Here is a 19,243-nt window from a genome sequence, read left to right as displayed (position 1 = left end):
TGCGAATAACCTTCTACTGTTGTGTTCACATTAAATCTGTAGGAGAGTTGCCACTAATCGATGCAAATAGTGGCCGATATGCATCCGCTCGAGTTGAAAATATCTTAACCTCAGCAAAGAATTTACATGGTACTATGAGCTGGATTCTCCTGAGACCACCTTGTACCAGCCAGAAATGGAGGACAAGCTTATTGTCACCATTTGTGAGCAGCGGGAGCTGTTTGATTCTTTTAAATAGAGACTGGAGCAAAGGGCAGAGCTTTAAGAAAATAAAAGGCAGTGGGACTTCCTGGTAGGTTCTGAGAATCTGTTACTGTTGGATATTAAGGGAAGGTGCAAAAACATAAAAAAAAGGGGGGAGGGAGCCCTGGGGGCTGTAGTTATGCTTATATCATAAAGTGTGTAGTAAACTGTGTAGTTAGCAGCGAATGCATTTATGAGTGTATTGCACAATAATTTAAGTAAAATACTATGAATACATAGACACTACAAGAAGTGTAGCAGATATTTTGGAAAGTCTGTTAGTGATCATGTTTATTATCATATTATTGTTCACTGAAAAATCCTTCATGAGGCACCAAAATTGAGAGGTCTACTTCAATGAACTGTCTGAAGTGAAGCCTAGCAGGTGACTGGCAGCCAGAACCCTAAAAATACATAACTGTAGTTCTTAATATAATCTGAAAAGTAAGTTATAAAGATTGTAAAGATGAAATTTCCTACAGTTTTGACTTGGACCAGATTGTAACCATGTCTTTTTCTACTGTAAAGCTGGACATTTACCATATTTTTTATACATAAGGCGCATTAAGCAAAACAAAACAGTCAGATAAGTCAAACTTTACTCAGCTCCTTCTTGCTTCCTTCTCTTCTGTACCATTGATTCATTAATGCTGAATCCTCTGGCAGCTGCTCTATTCCCATGTTGTTGCAGTATATTAATGACTAACCTCGTATTGTGGATGGATTATCTCAGTTGTTCTCCTGATTGAAGTTTGGTCCGTTTAAAGCATCCTGCCATACGATTGCATTTGTCTCTAACCATCAGGAACCCTCACGTTAACTTTTATCCAGTGGAAGAAAGTTAGCGTTCATCCTCCAGCTTCACTGTTTATGCTAACATAGCTGTGTTTCTACCGATCACGTAGCACATCATTATATATCAGCTAGCCAAACTTCAGTAACCCTACAAACGTCACTGCTGTTTAGTTTTCTGTCTTCATTTATGTTGGAAGTGATAGCAGAGCTGTATGTTTGAATTTATTCAGAAACCTCTCAGTCAGAACATGCTATATCATGTTTAGGTGGAAGCTAGCGAGCTAACTTCCTGCTAACTTCTAACTCCGTTAAATGTAATAAATTATTTTTTCATGGATTCCTGGATGTTAAACTTAATTGTTACACCTGGTAAAGCAGCAACGCTGATGATTTTATTAAAGATGAAAGAATTTAGGTTTTAACTCTCAGTGATGCTGCAGTGTTCGTTTGACTTTGGGACCTGAAAGTGACGGCGTTTAGGACCCAGATTACTCCGCAAGGCTCCTGAGTACGGCAGCCATAATGCTCAGACAATCCATCAAGCGGTGCGGCTTCGTAGCTTACAAAAGTCGTACTAATACTGAACCTTATAGCCCGAAAAGACACGGTAACCATCTAGGATTGACTCACTTTGGAGCCAGCCCCAAGTGGCCACTAATGGAATTGCAGTTTTTGGTCCCTTTTGCATGGGCTCCATGTTTTGCTCCCCCCTGTTGCCAGCAGAAACCATGACAAATGCCTGGTCTCATTTGCTTTCTGTGTGGAGCAGAGAAGCTGTTTGTTGATGTTGAAAATCTTCCAGCAGCTTTGAGGCATCTTGGCTGTCACCTCTCTTTCGTTCCCTGGGGTTTTCATTTTATATGTGTCACCGCAGTATCTTTCCTTCCCTCCTCACAACTCATTCTAAGCTCTTTATTTTAGGCTGTCATGGCACAGTGAGCTCGTCAAAGTGTGAGCTAAAATGTTTGAAAAATCTGCATCATGGTCTTTTAGAGTGTGACACAGGGTCTTCTCAGGGTAGTAGGCTTGCCATGCTACAAGGGTTTCAAGCTCAATACTAAGGAAAATACTCACTACTTGTTATCATGTCAAAAATTAAAGGGACTTTTTAAAAAATAAAAACTAGAACAGTACAAACAATATCAGTGACAACCATATTTTAAGTTGATTGATGTAGTGCACAATACATCAATGTAACTTTCAGGTTTATATCAAATATTTAAGATTTTCTAAAGTACTGACAAAAAATAGACAAACATATTGTGGGTATATAGTTTCAATTAGATAATGTAGCAGTAAGTGAGTATAATGTATACTGCAGAGGCTCACAGCAGGAACATGATGTAAACTGATTCAACTTTATACATTTGGTCATTTATAATCTTGCATTGACCTGAACTTTTAACTTTTGACTTGTGCTTTTATTTGAATCTCTTCTGTGTGACTTTGAATTGAATGAAAACATGTAGTGAAACTTGAGGATGTTATTGAGAAGTTATCTTGGATTGCTGATCACAGAAACCATCCGAACCTCTGTGGAGAACAGCCAAAATGTAAAATGTTATATGCTGACAGGCACCAAGGAAATTATACTAATGTTAAATTAGATGTTAAATGTGTGCAGTGGTTTTTATTTGTGAACTAACTGAGGCAATCTAAATGACAAAGAAAAGATTTAAGTTTGTCTTAAGTGGCTGACAAATCGTAATGACCCTTCAGGCCTCGTATGTAGTGCCACCTCTCACTAGCTGCTCTGTACTTTGCTTCATGCTGAACTGTTGAAGAATAATGAAAAGAGCTGTACCAGAGTCGGTGCTTGTTAACCTGCTGTGTTGAAATGATTCCAGCTTTTTGCAGTTTCTATCGGCTCGCTGATGTAATTATCAGCTAAAGAAACTTCTTTTAGCTGGAGGTAATGTCTGTTTTGTATATTGTTTCATATCAATGTATATCAAAACTCTCCTGTTTGTAGAGCTTTGATGAATTTGTTCATGCTGTTTGCATATTTTTGTTACAACAAGAAGGTAATTGAAGTAATGGTTTCCTAATTGATTTGTGTATGTATACTGCTTCTTGCTATATGGAAGGATGGAGTATACATTGCTTGTTTCTTCCACTCAGCAACAGCAACTTCTATCAGCATGCCCTGCACTCTTGTGGGGTGAAAGATGTGCAATGCCTGATACTGAAATCAGAAAAAAATCCTTCAGGGTTTGATAGTTTTGTAGCTGAAGGTTCAAGCAAACTTCCAGAACCTTATTTTCTGTTATTTACCCATGAAATCGTTTTTATGTTGAAACATCTCTGCAATGCTGTTTTTAAGGAAAGATTACAGATTAGAAATCTAAATAATTGCGGTTTATTGTATGAGAAAAGCTCAAGTAGGTGTGTAAAACTGTCCTTCCTCGGAGGCACGGACAGAGGTGTGGAATGGGATTTTCAGCCTGTGATTTTATTACATTTGGTCTGTAATTTGGCAGGATTGTGATCTGACTGCATCGAGCGTGTCAGATTATGTGTGCTTGGTAGGAGCCTTTTTCTGTCACAATGCATTTTACTGGCAGTGAAATTGCATCGCCCTCGCTCTCGTTCACACAGATCCATGACGAGGAATTCTGTGGTAGGATTAGTCATGCAGTGGCCCCGCCATACTTACATTAGAGCTGGATTTCACTGTTTGAATTTCACGGGGGGAAACCTTACAACCTGAAGGTTTGTGGAATGAGCAGAGAAAATCTGACAGAGCCAGGCTGAGACTCGTCTGTATCGTGTCCAGGAGTGCTGATGTGTGTTTGTCTGTCTTACAGAGGACCAGATACCACACGGCTTCCCCACCATAGACATGGGCCCCCAGCTGAAGGTTGTGGAAAGAACGCGTACGGCTACAATGCTGTGTGCAGCCAGCGGAAACCCCGATCCAGAGATCTACTGGTTCAAAGATTTCCTGCCTGTGGATATTAGTAGCAGCAATGGGCGCATTAAGCAGCTGCGATCAGGTAAAGCAATCATCTCAGTCGCTTCACACACAGATTTCTGTTAAGCAATGAGAGGCACAGGATTCTTCAGGCGTTAATCATTCATTTTTAATTAGTAGAAAACCTGTTGAAAAGGTGCAATCGTGAGAGTTTGAGGAGAATCCACATATCATAATAACACTGCACTGTCTGTGCAATACAATATTTATATGTATTGAATGAGAGTCCATTTATGTTTTCACCAACAAGAGGGATGTACTAAGGAGTGTCAGAGTTGTCAGTATCACGGCTCTCCCTTCATCTGGTTAGAGCATCGTACTAACTTGTATCGGCTATGCAGACGTGAAACGCACCAGATTTTTTTTGTACTCTTAAGTGCAACATATGAATTCATATGGAGTTAATAAAGTTACAGATAAATACAAATATGTTTACTCTGTGCTCTGTGCAGCTTCATATATATATAATCTTTAAAAAAATAAATAAAATAATGGATATTCCAGCCCTATTTTAAGTGACGCAGAGGGGAAAACTGCTTCTCAGGCCTTCTGCTGTGACGCTTCAATTGCAAGTATTGTCTCGAGTAGATGCAATCAGTTCCAGCAGCCCCGTCGGAGCTGGAACATGATGCAGACTTTGAGATACTGACATAGTCTCAGAGGAACAAGCCTGAAGAAGGCAACATTCAGTTGCTCCATTTTTACAGAGGAAGAGTGAAACTGAAGCAGCAGCGAAAGTTGATGAACGCTGCTGTAAAACCAGTTATCTCTAACTGGGGTTTTAGGTTTGGTTGAGCGAGTATAAGCAAAGAAAGTCTGGCTGAGTAGTGGACCTCTCCGAGCCTGGGACTTCTCTGAGCCATTTAACAATTCCTTCAGATATTAGCACCCAGGCCTGTCAGTGTCATACTGTTAGTGTTGAACACAGTTTCTGTTTTACTGGATATACAGTGGGGCAAAAAAGTATTTAGTCAGCCACCGATTGTGCAAGTTCCCCCACTTAAAATGATGACAGAGGTCAGTAATTTGCACCAGAGGTACACTTCAACTGTGAGAGACAGAATGTGAAAAAAAAAAAATCCATGAATCCACATGGTAGGATTTGTAAAGAATTTATTGGTAAATCAGGGTGGAAAATAAGTATTTGGTCAATAACAAAAATACAACTCAATACTTTGTAACATAACCTTTGTTGGCAATAACAGAGGTCAAACGTTTACTATAGGTCTTTACCAGGTTTGCACACACAGTAGCTGGTATTTTGGCCCATTCCTCCATGCAGATCTTCTCGAGAGCAGTGATGTTTTGGGGCTGTCGCCGAGCAACACGGACTTTCAACTCCCGCCACAGATTTTCTATGGGGTTGAGGTCTGGAGACTGGCTAGGCCACTCCAGGACTTTCAAATGCTTCTTACGGAGCCACTCCTTTGTTGCCCGGGCGGTGTGTTTTGGATCATTGTCATGTTGGAAGACCCAGCCTCGTTTCATCTTCAAAGTTCTCGCTGATGGAAGGAGGTTTTGGCTCAAAATCTCACGATACATGGCCCCATTCATTCTGTCCTTAACACGGATCAGTCGTCCTGTCCCCTTGGCAGAAAAACAGCCCCATAGCATGATGTTTCCACCCCCATGCTTCACAGTAGGTATGGTGTTCTTGGGATGCAACTCAGTATTCTTCTTCCTCCAAACACGACGAGTTGAGTTTATACCAAAAAGTTCTACTTTGGTTTCATCTGACCACATGACATTCTCCCAATCCTCTGCTGTATCATCCATGTGCTCTCTGGCAAACTTCAGACGGGCCTGGACATGCACTGGCTTCAGCAGCGGAACACGTCTGGCACTGCGGGATTTGATTCCCTGCCGTTGTAGTGTGTTACTGATGGTGACCTTTGTTACTTTGGTCCCAGCTCTCTGCAGGTCATTCACCAGGTCCCCCCGTGTGGTTCTGGGATCTTTGCTCACCGTTCTCATGATCATTTTGACCCCACGGGATGAGATCTTGCGTGGAGCCCCAGATCGTGGGAGATTATCAGTGGTCTTGTATGTCTTCCATTTTCTGATGATTGCTCCCACAGTTGATTTTTTCACACCAAGCTGCTTGCCTATTGTAGATTCACTCTTCCCAGTCTGGTGCAGGTCTACAATACTTTTCCTGGTGTCCTTCGAAAGCTCTTTGGTCTTGGCCATGGCGGAGTTTGGAGTCTGACTGTTTGAGGCTGTGGACAGGTGTCTTTTATACAGATGATGAGTTCAAACAGGTGCCATTCATACAGGTAACGAGTGGGGGACAGAAAAGCTTCTTACAGAAGACGTTACAGGTCTGTGAGAGCCAGAGATTTTCCTTGTTTGAGGTGACCAAATACTTATTTTCCACCCTGATTTACCAATAAATTCTTTACAAATCCTACCATGTGGATTCATTAATTTTTTTTTCACATTCTGTCTCTCACAGTTGAAGTGTACCTCTGGTGCAAATTACTGACCTCTGTCATCATTTTAGGTGGGGGAACTTGCACAATCGGTGGCTGACTAAATACTTTTTTGCCCCACTGTAATAAGTCTCTTAATGGGATTTGGTTTGTGTTTACATGCATTTATAGACTCGTGACCATAGCACAGACGACTGATCACAAAAATGACATAAAAAATAACAACACTTAAGGTGAAGTGGTAAGCAACAACTGAAGTTGCTAAGAGTAAAGTACACATTAAGCAAATGATGGAGGCTAATGTTTCCTACTTTGAACAGAACCTCATAGATTCAGTAATTACCTGAGCAGCACCTGTGCAGGATTATTGGCGTGCCAAGAGTGCTTAAGACCCCACAGACGGTGATGAATGTTAAAGCACAGGCAGCCCTGTAAAGCAGCTCTGTGAGGAGGCTGCCAGCATCCAAAGAAGCAGATAGTGCATCTCATTCCACCAATCCGGGCTGAGCGGCTCACAGCAGAGCTGGATGGCTGAGTAACCGAGCCCTGCGCAACCTATCAGCTGCCCTTTCTGCTCACTTTCCGAGAGAAAATAGAAATGTTTGAGTCTTGCCAAAACTCGTAAGCACCTACGCATCGTTGGATCGGCTCTTCAGGTTCAAACATCCCTCCCAGCTTTGCAGCAGTGCTAAAAAGCCGATTTTGCATCTCAGCGGGCCCGGGGCCCCTCTTGAGGCTGATTGCATCTCAATACAGGCTGGAGACGAAAGGCTGAGAGACATGCTCTGGGACATCGCTGGCACTGAAGTTCACCCCCAGGATTTTCCCAAGTCACAGTCAGGGCCTCAGGTAGGGACAAAAATGCCATATATTATTAACTGAACAGCACGGCAATTTGTTTTAATTTGGTTCATAGAGCCCCACTGTCACATGGAGTCCCTCTGCAGTCGAGCACAGATGGCTTCCTTTATTGGAAAAATCAGAGTTATCCAGTGGCACGCCAGCAAAGTGAAACAGATAAAGTCATTTGTTTCAGTAGCTTTCATTATAAAGAGGAGTGACTATATTAGTTCCTTTTAAATGCCTTTGATCCATTTAAAACTTTAATAGCTTCTTTCTTTTTCAATCTGAGGCCTTTGCTCTGTTTGAAGAAAAAAAACATAAAAATCTTCTGCATGGTTTTTTCCTGCCAATATTTCAATAAAAGATGTGAAACCAATGAGGGACAAAGTTTCAGGATGAGATCTGACTGTCCGGGGGGAACAATGAGACCCAGAGAAGAGGAGCGATGCGACAGCCCTGCAGTAAACGTGGGGTGCAACGTTCACCTCCGAGTCACCACAAACCTGCGACTCAGCTGAACACTGCTGCGAGTCACTGAAAACCTCTGAGACCACGTTTTGGAAATCAGAAAGAAATCAACTTTAATTTGTAGGTGAGACTTCACTAGCAAGGACCACAACCTTCCTACTTATTACTGATAATGTTGTTCTATAAATGAGAAGCAACACTCTCAGGGAGCGGCTGCTGCTTACGTAACACCTCAGTGGGGACTGAGCTTGATACAGGCAGGCGGGCTGGTTTATAGACGTCTTACAGGAAGGGTTTGAGGTGTGATCCTGCTCATGAAATCTGGAGATCCCACTTCAGTTATTTTTGCTGCCAGATGTTCTTAAACTGGTATTTCAGTCATGTAGAACTGAAGTTTAAAATGGTGAAGATACAGATTTGAAACCAAAAGAAATCCAAGCAAAGATTATCTGACTTTTTTTTCTTCGGATCGAGCTTACAGTACACAGAAAATCATTCTTCTGAATATTTCCAACTATTCCAGCCTCAGTCTGTGAGGTTCAACAAGAAGACAAATAAGATCAAACACCTGATAATCTTGTAATTCATCCAAATTCAGTGAAGACGCAATAATTCAGTGTGCAGTTGTTTGTTTTTGGTTAACCCCCAGAGACAGCAGTGACACCCCAAAGTGCCCACCTTTCTCAGAACCTTTCCCATCCCAGCGCCATCTTCTGTTCACACCAAACGTCCAATAAATTGTCCTTGTGGTGCAAAGAACAGAGAAGTTTTAAAGTGAGTGATTTCTGAAAACACTAAAGACTGTCCTCTTCAAAATCTTTCCAACAAGAGGTGAAACTTCATGTTGAGAGTGACAGTGAGCACTGTGCATAGCAGTAGGTGTTCTCCAGGGAGGGGAGAATTATTTTCTGTCTTCCACTGTGATTCCTTCAATTCTGTGACTTTGAGTAATTAGGCATCAACAAGACAGCACCACCTTAGTTTAAAGACCTATAAAGAGTAAGGATCATGTCAGTGCAGCTGGATGGAGCTGTGAACACAGCAACACAGTAGTATCTGCTTGTCTAGCCAGCCTCAGGAGCAAGATGTAGTCTGATTTGTCTCCAGATTTTATGACTCTGTAATCGCCTGATCTGAGTCAGCGACCACCTCAACAGATAAAAATGTTGTGTAGTCTGAAAGCAGCATCATTGCTCCGCATTGAAACCGATAGATAACATCAATGTCAGCCCCTCTAACAGCCAGTCAGATGATATGTTTTTGCTTCATTCTGCTTGGAAAAGGAAACTGAAACAAAGCTGGAGGTTTTTACTTTACACAGTTTCATACAAGGACTCTGATGTTCTCAGCTGATATATGAAGATACAACTGCACTCACTCTTGGTGGACTCTACTTCGGAAACAAAATAATCCTTCCAATCCAAACATTGTGAAAATATAATAAAACCGTATTATTTTTCACAATGCTGCCCTGAATCTGTCATAACAGACTTCCTGCTGCAGTGGGATCCATCCAGCTGTCAGGCAGCTGTGAGAGGGAAGTCATGGCAGGTCTCGGTAATGTCCAGCCCCGCTTTCTGGAAGCTGCTGATGTCTCCTTCATCAGCTCACGGGGCCACACAGCTTCCAGGGCTCCTCTTCACCACCTGTATCTGACACTTTGTTTTCCTGTCAAAGCGGCTTGGTTTATTATCCAGATCAGGAGAATCTGCATAGTAACCATCCCTCTCTCTCGTCCGTTTGTTGCATATGACCTAATATGCTCAAATGGTTCCTTTTACTTACACCAGTAAATTACAGAATGAACAGCAGCAGGCTGAACAATTAACATTATGTAAATAGGAATTTGAGTGTTGTGTTTGAATAACAACAAGCTGTAATTGTAACTGAACTCTCCTTAACAGCGTCTTAACCGGCTTCAAGGGGTGAAGATGAGGTTCATGTAGCTGTTGACCCGAAATTTCATTCACCTACAATAACAGTTTGCTTAACTGCAGCTTATTAAAATCAATTATCTCCATTAAAAGAGGAACTGTTGGCAGCTGTCTGCTTCATTTGCTCTCTGCAGGCCAGAATCTTTCATGTTATTATTTAGAATTAAAGATGGTTTTAACAAAGTGGAAAGTCCACTCTTTGCAGATTCATGTGTGCATTTCTCAAACAGTTTAGTGTGCTCGTAGCCTTCTTATATGTCTGTGATGCAATAACGATGTTGACTATCAGACAGCTCCAGAGGCTATTATACGTATAATCATAGGCTGTATATAAAAGATGGACACTGCAGTTTTGGTACCATCTTGGCTTTAGACACGAGTGATCATTTCTGCTGTTCTGAGAAAGTGACTTGCCGATTGAAACATAGCGTTTTGCAAACTTTTTCTTTTAAATACGAAAGAAGTGTTTAGTGAGGTCATGGATCTAATGAGCAGTAGGGTCATTTTGTGTTTGGCCACTAGAAAGAATACAGATTATGTACTGGTTTCATTTTACAGACTCAACTATTACACCACAGAGTGAAAGGAGCGCATCGTTTGTATTTAACCAGGAGGGTTTGTGTGCTTCTTAAAAATAGAAATACTTAATCTCTCCTGAAATAAAGAGGACTGATACAACCTGGTGAAACCAAAATAACTCAGAACTCTTCAGGGTTGAATTATAGCCAGAAAGTGGAATAATTAGTCATCGGCAACCAAACTTTAAGCGAGGAATTATTGATTGAACCTTCACATTAAAACTGCTGAAACTGGCCTAAGCAGTCATTAGAAGTGTAGAGCTGTTAGTTATCAAGCTTTATGTTATCAGACAGTGACACACTTATTTACAGCCATGCATTTGTGATAATTAATACATTTGTTTAAGTGTACGTTATTATCTTTTATTAGCTATTGTATGAAAATACTATCTAAACTGAGCTAAAGGGGAGACACTAAAGAAGAACAGGATGAAAACAGATTTGAGGATGAAACCACTGAGCCAATTTCTGCTTTTGGAAGGGAATTTTGGAAATCTCTAAAAGCAAGAAACAAATCTAATTTTATGAATAAATTGCTCCATGGATCAGCCTCTGAAAAAATTCCTCTGTTAAAACTTCCAGAAAACAGAAGGAAACAAAAGTGTTGATTGGCGACTTCAAGTGGGAGGAAAAAGGCACTTTGAGAATGGAAATGGACGGGCTGACCCCTGGAACCCTACAAGCCACATTCATCTTATATATTCACATATACACTTTAAGCCAGGGGTGCCCAATCCCGGTCCTCGAGAGCTACCGTCCTGCAGCTTTTAGATGCATCCCTACTCCAACACAGCTGAATCAAATGGTTTGATTACCTCTTCAGCATGCCATCGTGTTTGGCAAAGGCCTGATAACAAGCCATTCATTTGATTCAGCTGTGTTGGAGTAGGGATGCATCTAAAAGCTGCAGGATAGTAGCTCTCGAGGACTGGGATTGGGCAGCCCTGCTTTAAGCACTGCCTCTTATCCATAGACACTTATTTTGGAATCACTAATTAACACAACAGGATGTCTTTGTACTGTGGTAGTTAGCCAGGATACCTGGAGGACACATATGCAGGTACAGGTAGAATATGCAAAAGCCATGCAGAGAAGCATCTGCTATCAGGTCATAGCGGCAAAATTCTAAAGTAAAATTTTCATTCACCTGTGAGGGAAGCAAAACTGTCTCAAAGTTAAAGGCAGAGAGGAAAGTACAAAAAATCTACATTTTCACCACCATGTCTCCCTTTAATTAACAACATTTCTTTATAAAAGAAGACGATCTTAATCTTTGTCTCTTGTCATTATATCTGCCTTGACTGTTTAAAACACAACATTTAATGTGTAGAAACTAATGTCAGAAGCATCCATACTGGGAGAAACAAACCTCAGATCATGAACGCTGCACAGACAAAACATTGATGAGCATTTAGATGACCCAAATAAAGTGACAAGTGCTGCAAAAATACATCTGTAGTATGCTAATGCACTGTGCTAATTATGAAGCTAGTACAGTTCTCAGCCACTGAGGCAGCAACGTAAGAGCACATTTCAGGACGCATGACGGTTTCTGTGCATTGCATCAGAGGGAGAGCAGGCTGTGTTCTGCAGGAGAACATGAAAAAGCACCGCGAAGCAGGCCTGTTGTTGGTGAATGAGGGTCAAGTGTTTGACAGCTTGGTGCTTTCAGGGAAAAAGCAGGTGTGGGGTTTTATGATGAGTAGCTTTATGATCACAACAGGAAGCCAGCTCTGTGGCGCAAGTAGCCAGGTGTGCAACTCAAATAAGTACCGTGTTACAGTAAATAAGTAGATGCACAAATGACAGTCTGCCAGTCGGAGCTGTGTGAAGATGCATTACTGAAACTGTTTGTGCTTTCCAGATCTCGTGGGGAAAATAAATCACGTGTCTAGTGAAGAAAATGGTTTTCACTCAGAAAACATTTTCCACAGTTGTCATTTATGAAATTGGTTTTGGTTGAAAATAAACATTCAGTTTATTTCTCCCTCTGTGCCAACACTTGAACTTGTTCAGCGCTGAATAATATCAGAACTATTTACAGAGATGATGTTTTTTGAGTAGGGAGAGCCTAGCTTCCTCTTACCTGTTTGCTCTCCTGCCTTCTTGTCTTTCTGCTTCACTTCTGCTCTTTATACTAATGCTTATCTTTAATCTTATTTGCATTCAAATTACCTCACAGGTGGTACACCAATAAGAGGTAAGAATGCTGGCTACAGAAAAACATCTACTCATCCTCCCTTTCTCCTTCATCGCCTTCATCCTTCTCTCCACCTCGGTGTGTCCCCATTTCCAGCCCTCTGTCCTTTTGCCTGTTCCAACACTTTCTTTGCCTTCAGCACATAACCGTGCACAGGTGTGTATGGTCTTGAAAGAGGCGGGTAAAAAGTTTTCCAATTCAGAAAACCAGGGTAAATAATGCCTGTCTGCGGAGCTTCATGAGTACTTATTTTGGTTGAAGTCTCGCAGCTGAACAGTGTTGAGTTTGCAGGTTGTATAAAACAGAGTTGGACATTTTTTTTATCAAATGCAAAATAATGCCTTTTTGATATAATATGCAATCGTTTGTATTTTGCTGCTACTTACTATACACATGCAAGAAGGAAGAGTGCACCTTCAGAATGAGAATGCAGCACTGAAGACAAACTGCAGCTGCTTTCTATCAAACAGCTGTTTTACTCCATTTTCATGGTGTGGAAGGAAGGACAGCGGCGTGCAGAGGACTCACTAAAATCTAGACTCATATTTTAAAGAGTGCCTAACAATTATTATTTACCCTCCAAAATAAATGAAGAATTGGACGCGAAGTGTCTCAAAAGGAGCTGTTTAAAGTTCTGTGTCTCTTTTTCATTCTGTCAGCATGAAAGCACAACACTTTGTGTCAATCAGCATGAATTTTCTAATGATTTCTCCCCACTGGAGTGAGTCTGTGCTCACACTGATTACCAGGCTGGATCTCATCCAGGAGGTATTGTACTCAGATGCCCAAATCTTAGCGAGCCCTTTCGATGTGTAAGAGCAGTGCTGTACTCGGAGGTCTTCACCCTCTCTCTGACAAACAGAAAGACGCCGTTTTCTTCATCTGCTCTTCCTTCGGTGACTACCCACCGCTCATGGCCACAAATCAGGGTGGTAAAGCAGACCGAATGGTCAGTTGGTAGCATCGCTTTAACCATCTCTTTACCCCAGCCGACTGGTACAATCTTTGCAGTCATGCGGTGAATCTGCCTTGAAATGTAATAAATCAGATAAGCTTCAGATTGGATCGGCCCGTTCCTAGAACATTTCGCTCTTACATGGTTCCCACTCATACATGCTACATACGCACTCATACACGGCTCGAGGTGTGAAGGTAAAGGAAGTTCTGGTAGAGAACAACATTCTGTTCAGGGCTTCAGACGTTTCTATGTGTGACAAGACACCCTCTCCTGCCGCACCCGTCAGCCTTTTTGGTGCCAAGAGGCCAAAGCAAACATCCATCAGCTCAGGAGAGAGTGACGCACTTTCTCCTGAAATGCTGCTTCCTTCAGGAGGTGCAGAATGTCCAATGAGACAAACAGTCATCGCTAAAATGGAAATAGAGAATGATTCAATCTTCAGCAACGTGACGTATCGCTCCTCAGTCGCCTGGACACTCTTTGGGAGAAACTTTAGAAAGTAGAGCTCTTAATCAGTATTTTGACCCAAGGATTTCTGATGTGTACATGTACTGTGTGTGTGTGCGTGTGTGCGTGTGTGCGTGTGTGTGTCTGTGTGTGTGTGTGTGTGTGTGTGTGTGTGTGTGCGTGTGCGTGTGCGTGTGTGTGTGTGTGTGTGTGTGTGTGATGGAGAGAACGAGAGAGAGTGGGAGATTGTTTGAGGACATTCATCGCTGCACAGTGTCCTTGCATCCCAGATGAAGGTTGTTCCTCCTCCATCTCTGGGCTCACTGTCTGCACCAGATCCACCCGGGATGCTGCCACACACATGTTTTCTTTTCTTAAACCGGCTTCACACACCCATCCCATGTTGCATTTCAGGATTGTATTCTGAAATATGTACATTTTTATTTCTCATAGTTTTTACTGTGCGCTGCTACACTGCATGATGTATGTCACGGTCAGCACATAAAACCACATTATTACTAAACACATGTTGCTTCTTTCTCAAAGCTAACCTCAGCAATGACAGCTCATTTTACATGTTTCTAAATGCTATGAAATTGCAAAAGAAGCTTTTTGGTGTGATTGGATGTAGATCACCATGTCAGGTATGTATTGTGTGTTTATATAGCAGTGATCGGTGGAGGTTAGTTTAGTTACTGAAGGCTTTGAACAGTCGGGGGTTTCATGCATTAACATTTTAACATCTGAAAATGACAAGCTGTTGAATCCCTGGGACACTTTCAGCAATTAGGCCAAAGTCTTCTGTTTCACTTGTTTCTGTTCAACAATTTGAAAGTGTTTTGACTGACAGTCAGAATAAACAGCTCAGATTGCTTCTTGGGAATCCTGTAGTGCAGCAGTCAATTTTGAAATTGTGTTGCCAGAAAAACAGGAAATTACATTTCATGGCCGATTGTGTTTAGCAGCACATCGCCTATTTAGACTTTCAAACAAATGTCTTCAATTCCCATCCATTTGAACAAAAGCAGTTTCATTAAATGGAATCTGTTCTGTTCATTTCCAGGTCCAGGTTTGTATTGTAGAGCTCAGCTAATGTTGCTTTGCGTGATTCAGATCTCACAATATTCCTTTTTTGATCTTAAATTGGCCGCTCAGTTTATTCTCATTCAGAAAAAAAACGTTTTTGTTCCAAACTTGGATGTTTAACATCCAAGTTTGGAACAGCACATCTGTGACAGAAAATAAGGAACATCAGAACAGGCTCCCTTTAAAAAAGAATCACATTTACATGGTTGTGTCTCTACAAGACATTTTAGCTATACTGTTGACAGCGACAGCTGTGCCAGTGCATTTCTATCCCAGGGTGTCGAATGCTGCTTTTCTGTCTGATGTTGCAAAGATACACTGAAGGAGTTCTTGTCTTTCAAAGCCATCAAAGAAGAATGAGAGGTTCAAGAATAACAGTCATTTTCATAAATTTACAAAAACAACTTTACAAAACTTTACTAAAAAACGTTTCTTGTACTTAGAACTACTTTTCCCCAACATACCCCTCATATGGGGGGACTACAGTTTGTTTGTTACATGTTCATGTTTTGCTTTGCTGACATGGAAAACTGTAGATTTTAAAGTATCTATTTTTAATGAATTTATCTGATAAATAATGTGGTTTGCTTTTGTGGTTAATTGTGCAGATAGAACATCCAATATTCATCTTCAGTAAAATGTAGCCTGCAGAAACCAAGAGGTTATCTTATGGTTTAAATATGAAGCCCTGCAAAGACTTCATACAAGTTGGGAGTGAAAGACGTGTTGTCATAAACCTGATGTGTCGCAGAACGGCTACCATAGCTGTGCATATCTTGACAAATGTCAGTATTTGAAACCCTGGAATGAGAAAATGCTGGAAAGCCTGAGTCAGCACAATAACAGCTAATTGTTAAAGTTGTCATAAATAATAAGATCAAATGATACGACTTGAAGAAAACTTGTTAGTTAGTTGTATAGATTTGGATTCAGATTTCTGCTCAGCCAAGTTAAGGGGAGCTTTCCGTTTGGACGATCAGGCTAACAGTGTGTCTGTGTGTCTCCACGTGTGTGTGGTGCAGATCTTAACTGTGACATTTTAACCTCCCTCCCCAGGAGCGCTTCAGATTGAAAACAGCGAGGAGTCGGACCAGGGCAAATATGAGTGTGTGGCTGTCAACAGCGCCGGGACTCGTTATTCGGCTCCAGCTAACCTTTATGTTCGAGGTAAGCTCCCTCTTGACCTCGGCCGCCCCCCTCCCTGCTGCCGTTCGGGTCACCGCCTGCAGCAGAAACGGTGCTCTCTCGTCACCTCCAGCTCTGCCTCCTGAATGCTAACAGGAAAACTGCCTCTCCGGATGTGACTGCAGCGAAAATCACACCTCCAGCCTCACACTGTCATTTCCTGATCTTTCTGCCTCTCTGTCTCGTCTCTGTCTCCTGGGTGCTGATTTATGTATTTTGCTCCTCTGCTCTGTTGTTACTTTGCTTGACCTGCCTAACCTCACAGTGACCTGGGGGGATGTTTTGACTCGTCAGGGGTGAAAGAGAGTTTGGCTGCGGTTCTGCCTTTTAGTTTTGGGGCAGTGGAGGTTTTACGTGTGGGGTCTTGCCTCCAAAGGGAAGCTGACACCTTCACGTCGCAAATGGGGAAAAAGTGGAGAGGAAATCCCCTCCATGCAGTTGGCTGGATGTAAAGCAGCAAAGCCAGCAGGGTGAAAGGAAGCCTCAGGCTTTCTCTCAAGTCTCGTCAACAAACAACTCGATTAGCCTCAGCCAGTATCAGGTTCTCAAAGGCAATTTTCAAAGCATGCTGTTGATTCATTTCTCCTTTTAATCTCGTTTTTGTTTGACAGCTCTCTTTGATGCAGTCGGACTTAAAATCATTTGAAAGCTTCTGCATAATAAATACAGCTGTTACCAAATCTTTAGTGCTGTTTAACTGGAGCTGTTGTATCGTGTTTTCGATCATGTCGAGCATTGCTTCTTAAACCGTTGCCCCACAATCTATTTTCCCCCAGTGTGTCAAACAAAGACAGGCAGAGATGTTTGATTTTTCCCTCACACGTTCATCTCTGATCACACAGCTAATGTGTGAAATTCGTTCTTTGATTCATTCCACCTGCACAAGAAGGGAGGAGATACCTGCAATGACCCTGTGTCCTGCCAACAAGCCTACATGCCACTGGAGTCAGTGGGTAAGATTCGGGCCCAGTTTCAGCACTTAAATTACCGCATCCAGCACAGAACTACAAACAGGAGCTTGGATTTTAGCTGCTTGTTACGTCTGGCATTATTAGCCATTTCTGGATCTACATGCTCCTTTAATTTCAAACAAGCATCAGGGTACCACTGAGAGTTAAAAACAGTCCAAATTCTTCCAGTGCTGTTCTCCAAGGTGGTAAAAGAACATTCTTCCATGGAAAAGAGGATTAGAAGGTAGCAGAAAGGTAGCTCGCTAGCTGACACCCAAAGATGACATGCTCTGTTCTGATGGTAGAATAATGCCCGATTTCAAGCATTAAGTTGCAGCGTTCAGCTCAAGAAACATGCAAATGACAGACTTTAGAGGCAGCAGCTTTGATTTTATGCACCTGTTGTCTGACGTCATGACCCAGTTCACACAACTCAATGAAATACCAGCAATGTTAGTGAAGCTGACAGTACAGACAGGTCCTTCTCAGTCTGAGAACAAGGACTCTGTTTATACAGTGAGGTCATACTGTGGAAATGTTTTCTATATTCAACATAAGCAGGAAGAATTCTCACAGGGAGCAATGAGATCCCACGGCACAGATCTGCTGCAGAAACCCTGAAACTTTACTCGTTTAACGACTTCTTGCAGGTTAGTTCAGGCCAAAGTGGTTCAAGAAGTCCATAGCAGGACAAAGCAACATGTAATGAGATCAAACAAGTACAGATAAACAGATTCAAATAGTTTTTAAAGGAGCAAAGACGGGTTTTGAGTTTCAAGTTCTCAACATTTCCGGCTGTTCTCAGTTCCTCCACTCCGACTGCTCCAGCAGCTCGGGGCATAAAAGCTAAAAGCTGCCTCCCCATGTGTCCTTTACTTTGGAAAAACTAGCAGATTTGTGCTGGAGGACCTGAGGGTCTTTGCTAGTTCATACACTGTCAGCATGTCAGACATATATAGTGGAGCAAGACAATGAAGTGCTTTAAAAACAAGTAAAAGAAATGCAGTCAATAAGGTCACTGACAGAAGGCCACTGCAGGGACTTCAGAGCTGCTGTAATATGTTTTCTCTCCTTCTGGCCCTCGTAGGCACTCGGCTGTAGGATTCTGGATTAGTTGGAGATGATTTATAACAATTTCAGGTAGACTAGATAGAAAGGTTTTGCAGTAGTCAAGCTTGTTGAGTAATTAGTGACAAAGTATTGACATTTAAGAGAAAAAAAACAGATTTTCTGCCCTTTCATGTTAAGATAACTCCTGTATACACCACACTGAGCTTGCTTGGATATTATAAAGTGAACACATCATAGCAGGTGTAGGATGCTGAAGGTCATAGTCCAACAGGAAAACAATAAGGGTGCAGATGTTGCAGAAAAAGATGGAAATCAACTCCCTGCCAAAATGTTATTTTTACTATGTGGATATACTAATAGAGCAAACTCTGGTCATTTAATGGATGAATTCAAGTTGTAAAGTTGTGTCCTGTGTTCAATCAAAATCAGTAGCAGCTGGTTTTCGTGGGATTTATGCATGTAAACATTTCTACTTTGATACAAAAGTTTACCAAGGAAATATCCCGCGAGCCGGGACGGATCCTTTCTTCTGTGTTGATCATAGCCGATTCTGACTGTATCTGAAGTCCAACAGAAACCGAGGCTCATCAGATCAGCAACACTTCCAGCCTCTGTTGTTCAGTCTGGTGAGGCTGAGTCCTGCAGGCTTCCTGACAGGAGTTGCACCTGGTGTCATCTTCTGCAGTTTCACTTTCTTTGGCAGGAAACGTTTCGAGGGAAAACCTTTTTTAAAATGTATTGTGAGGTTTAGGTTAAGTATGTGGTGCTTTTCCAGTATTCTTCAATGAAACTGCAGAGCGAAAACAGCAGGAGTGACGATCCTGATGCAGCGTTAATGAATATGGTACAGAAACAATACTAACACGGGAAAACAAAGCAACGCAAAAATGGGCAAAAGACGTGATAGAGCATGTGACTGTAAGTTTAAAAGCACATTCATTCATTTTGAAATACACTTGAACTTATAGCCAAATTTGCCCCATTGTGTGTGTGTGTGTGTGTGTGTGTGTGTGTGTGTCTGTGTGTGTGTGTGTGTGTGTGTGTGTGTGTGTGCCTTTCTTGAAAGTACATATGTGTGA

General features: G+C 41.8%; 1 protein-coding gene across 7 annotated transcripts in view; it reads left to right on the top strand.

Moving 5' to 3' along the window:
* Window positions 1-19,243, top strand: part of ptprfa (protein tyrosine phosphatase receptor type Fa) — a 353,347-nt gene that overhangs the window by 191,294 nt on the left and 142,810 nt on the right. For 5 of the 7 annotated variants that reach the window (XM_086263514.1, XM_086263513.1, XM_086263512.1 and 2 more), the window contains 3 exons: window positions 3,846-4,034; window positions 12,450-12,467; window positions 16,015-16,125. In XM_086263514.1, coding sequence (XP_086119640.1) covers window positions 3,846-4,034; window positions 12,450-12,467; window positions 16,015-16,125 — 318 coding nt within the window. The remainder of the gene's footprint in view (window positions 1-3,845; window positions 4,035-12,449; window positions 12,468-16,014; window positions 16,126-19,243) is intronic. The other 2 variants (XM_086263516.1, XM_086263515.1) reach the window with 1 other exon arrangement.

Source organism: Aulonocara sp. 'chitande type north' Nkhata Bay, linkage group LG15 (assembly GCF_057382095.1).
Source record: "Aulonocara sp. 'chitande type north' Nkhata Bay isolate Kocher_YH1m ecotype deep benthic linkage group LG15, A_spYH_male_GT1.1, whole genome shotgun sequence".
NCBI classification, from domain to species: Eukaryota; Metazoa; Chordata; class Actinopteri; order Cichliformes; family Cichlidae; genus Aulonocara; species Aulonocara sp. 'chitande type north' Nkhata Bay.
This window is presented reverse-complemented; position numbering and strand designations above follow the sequence as displayed.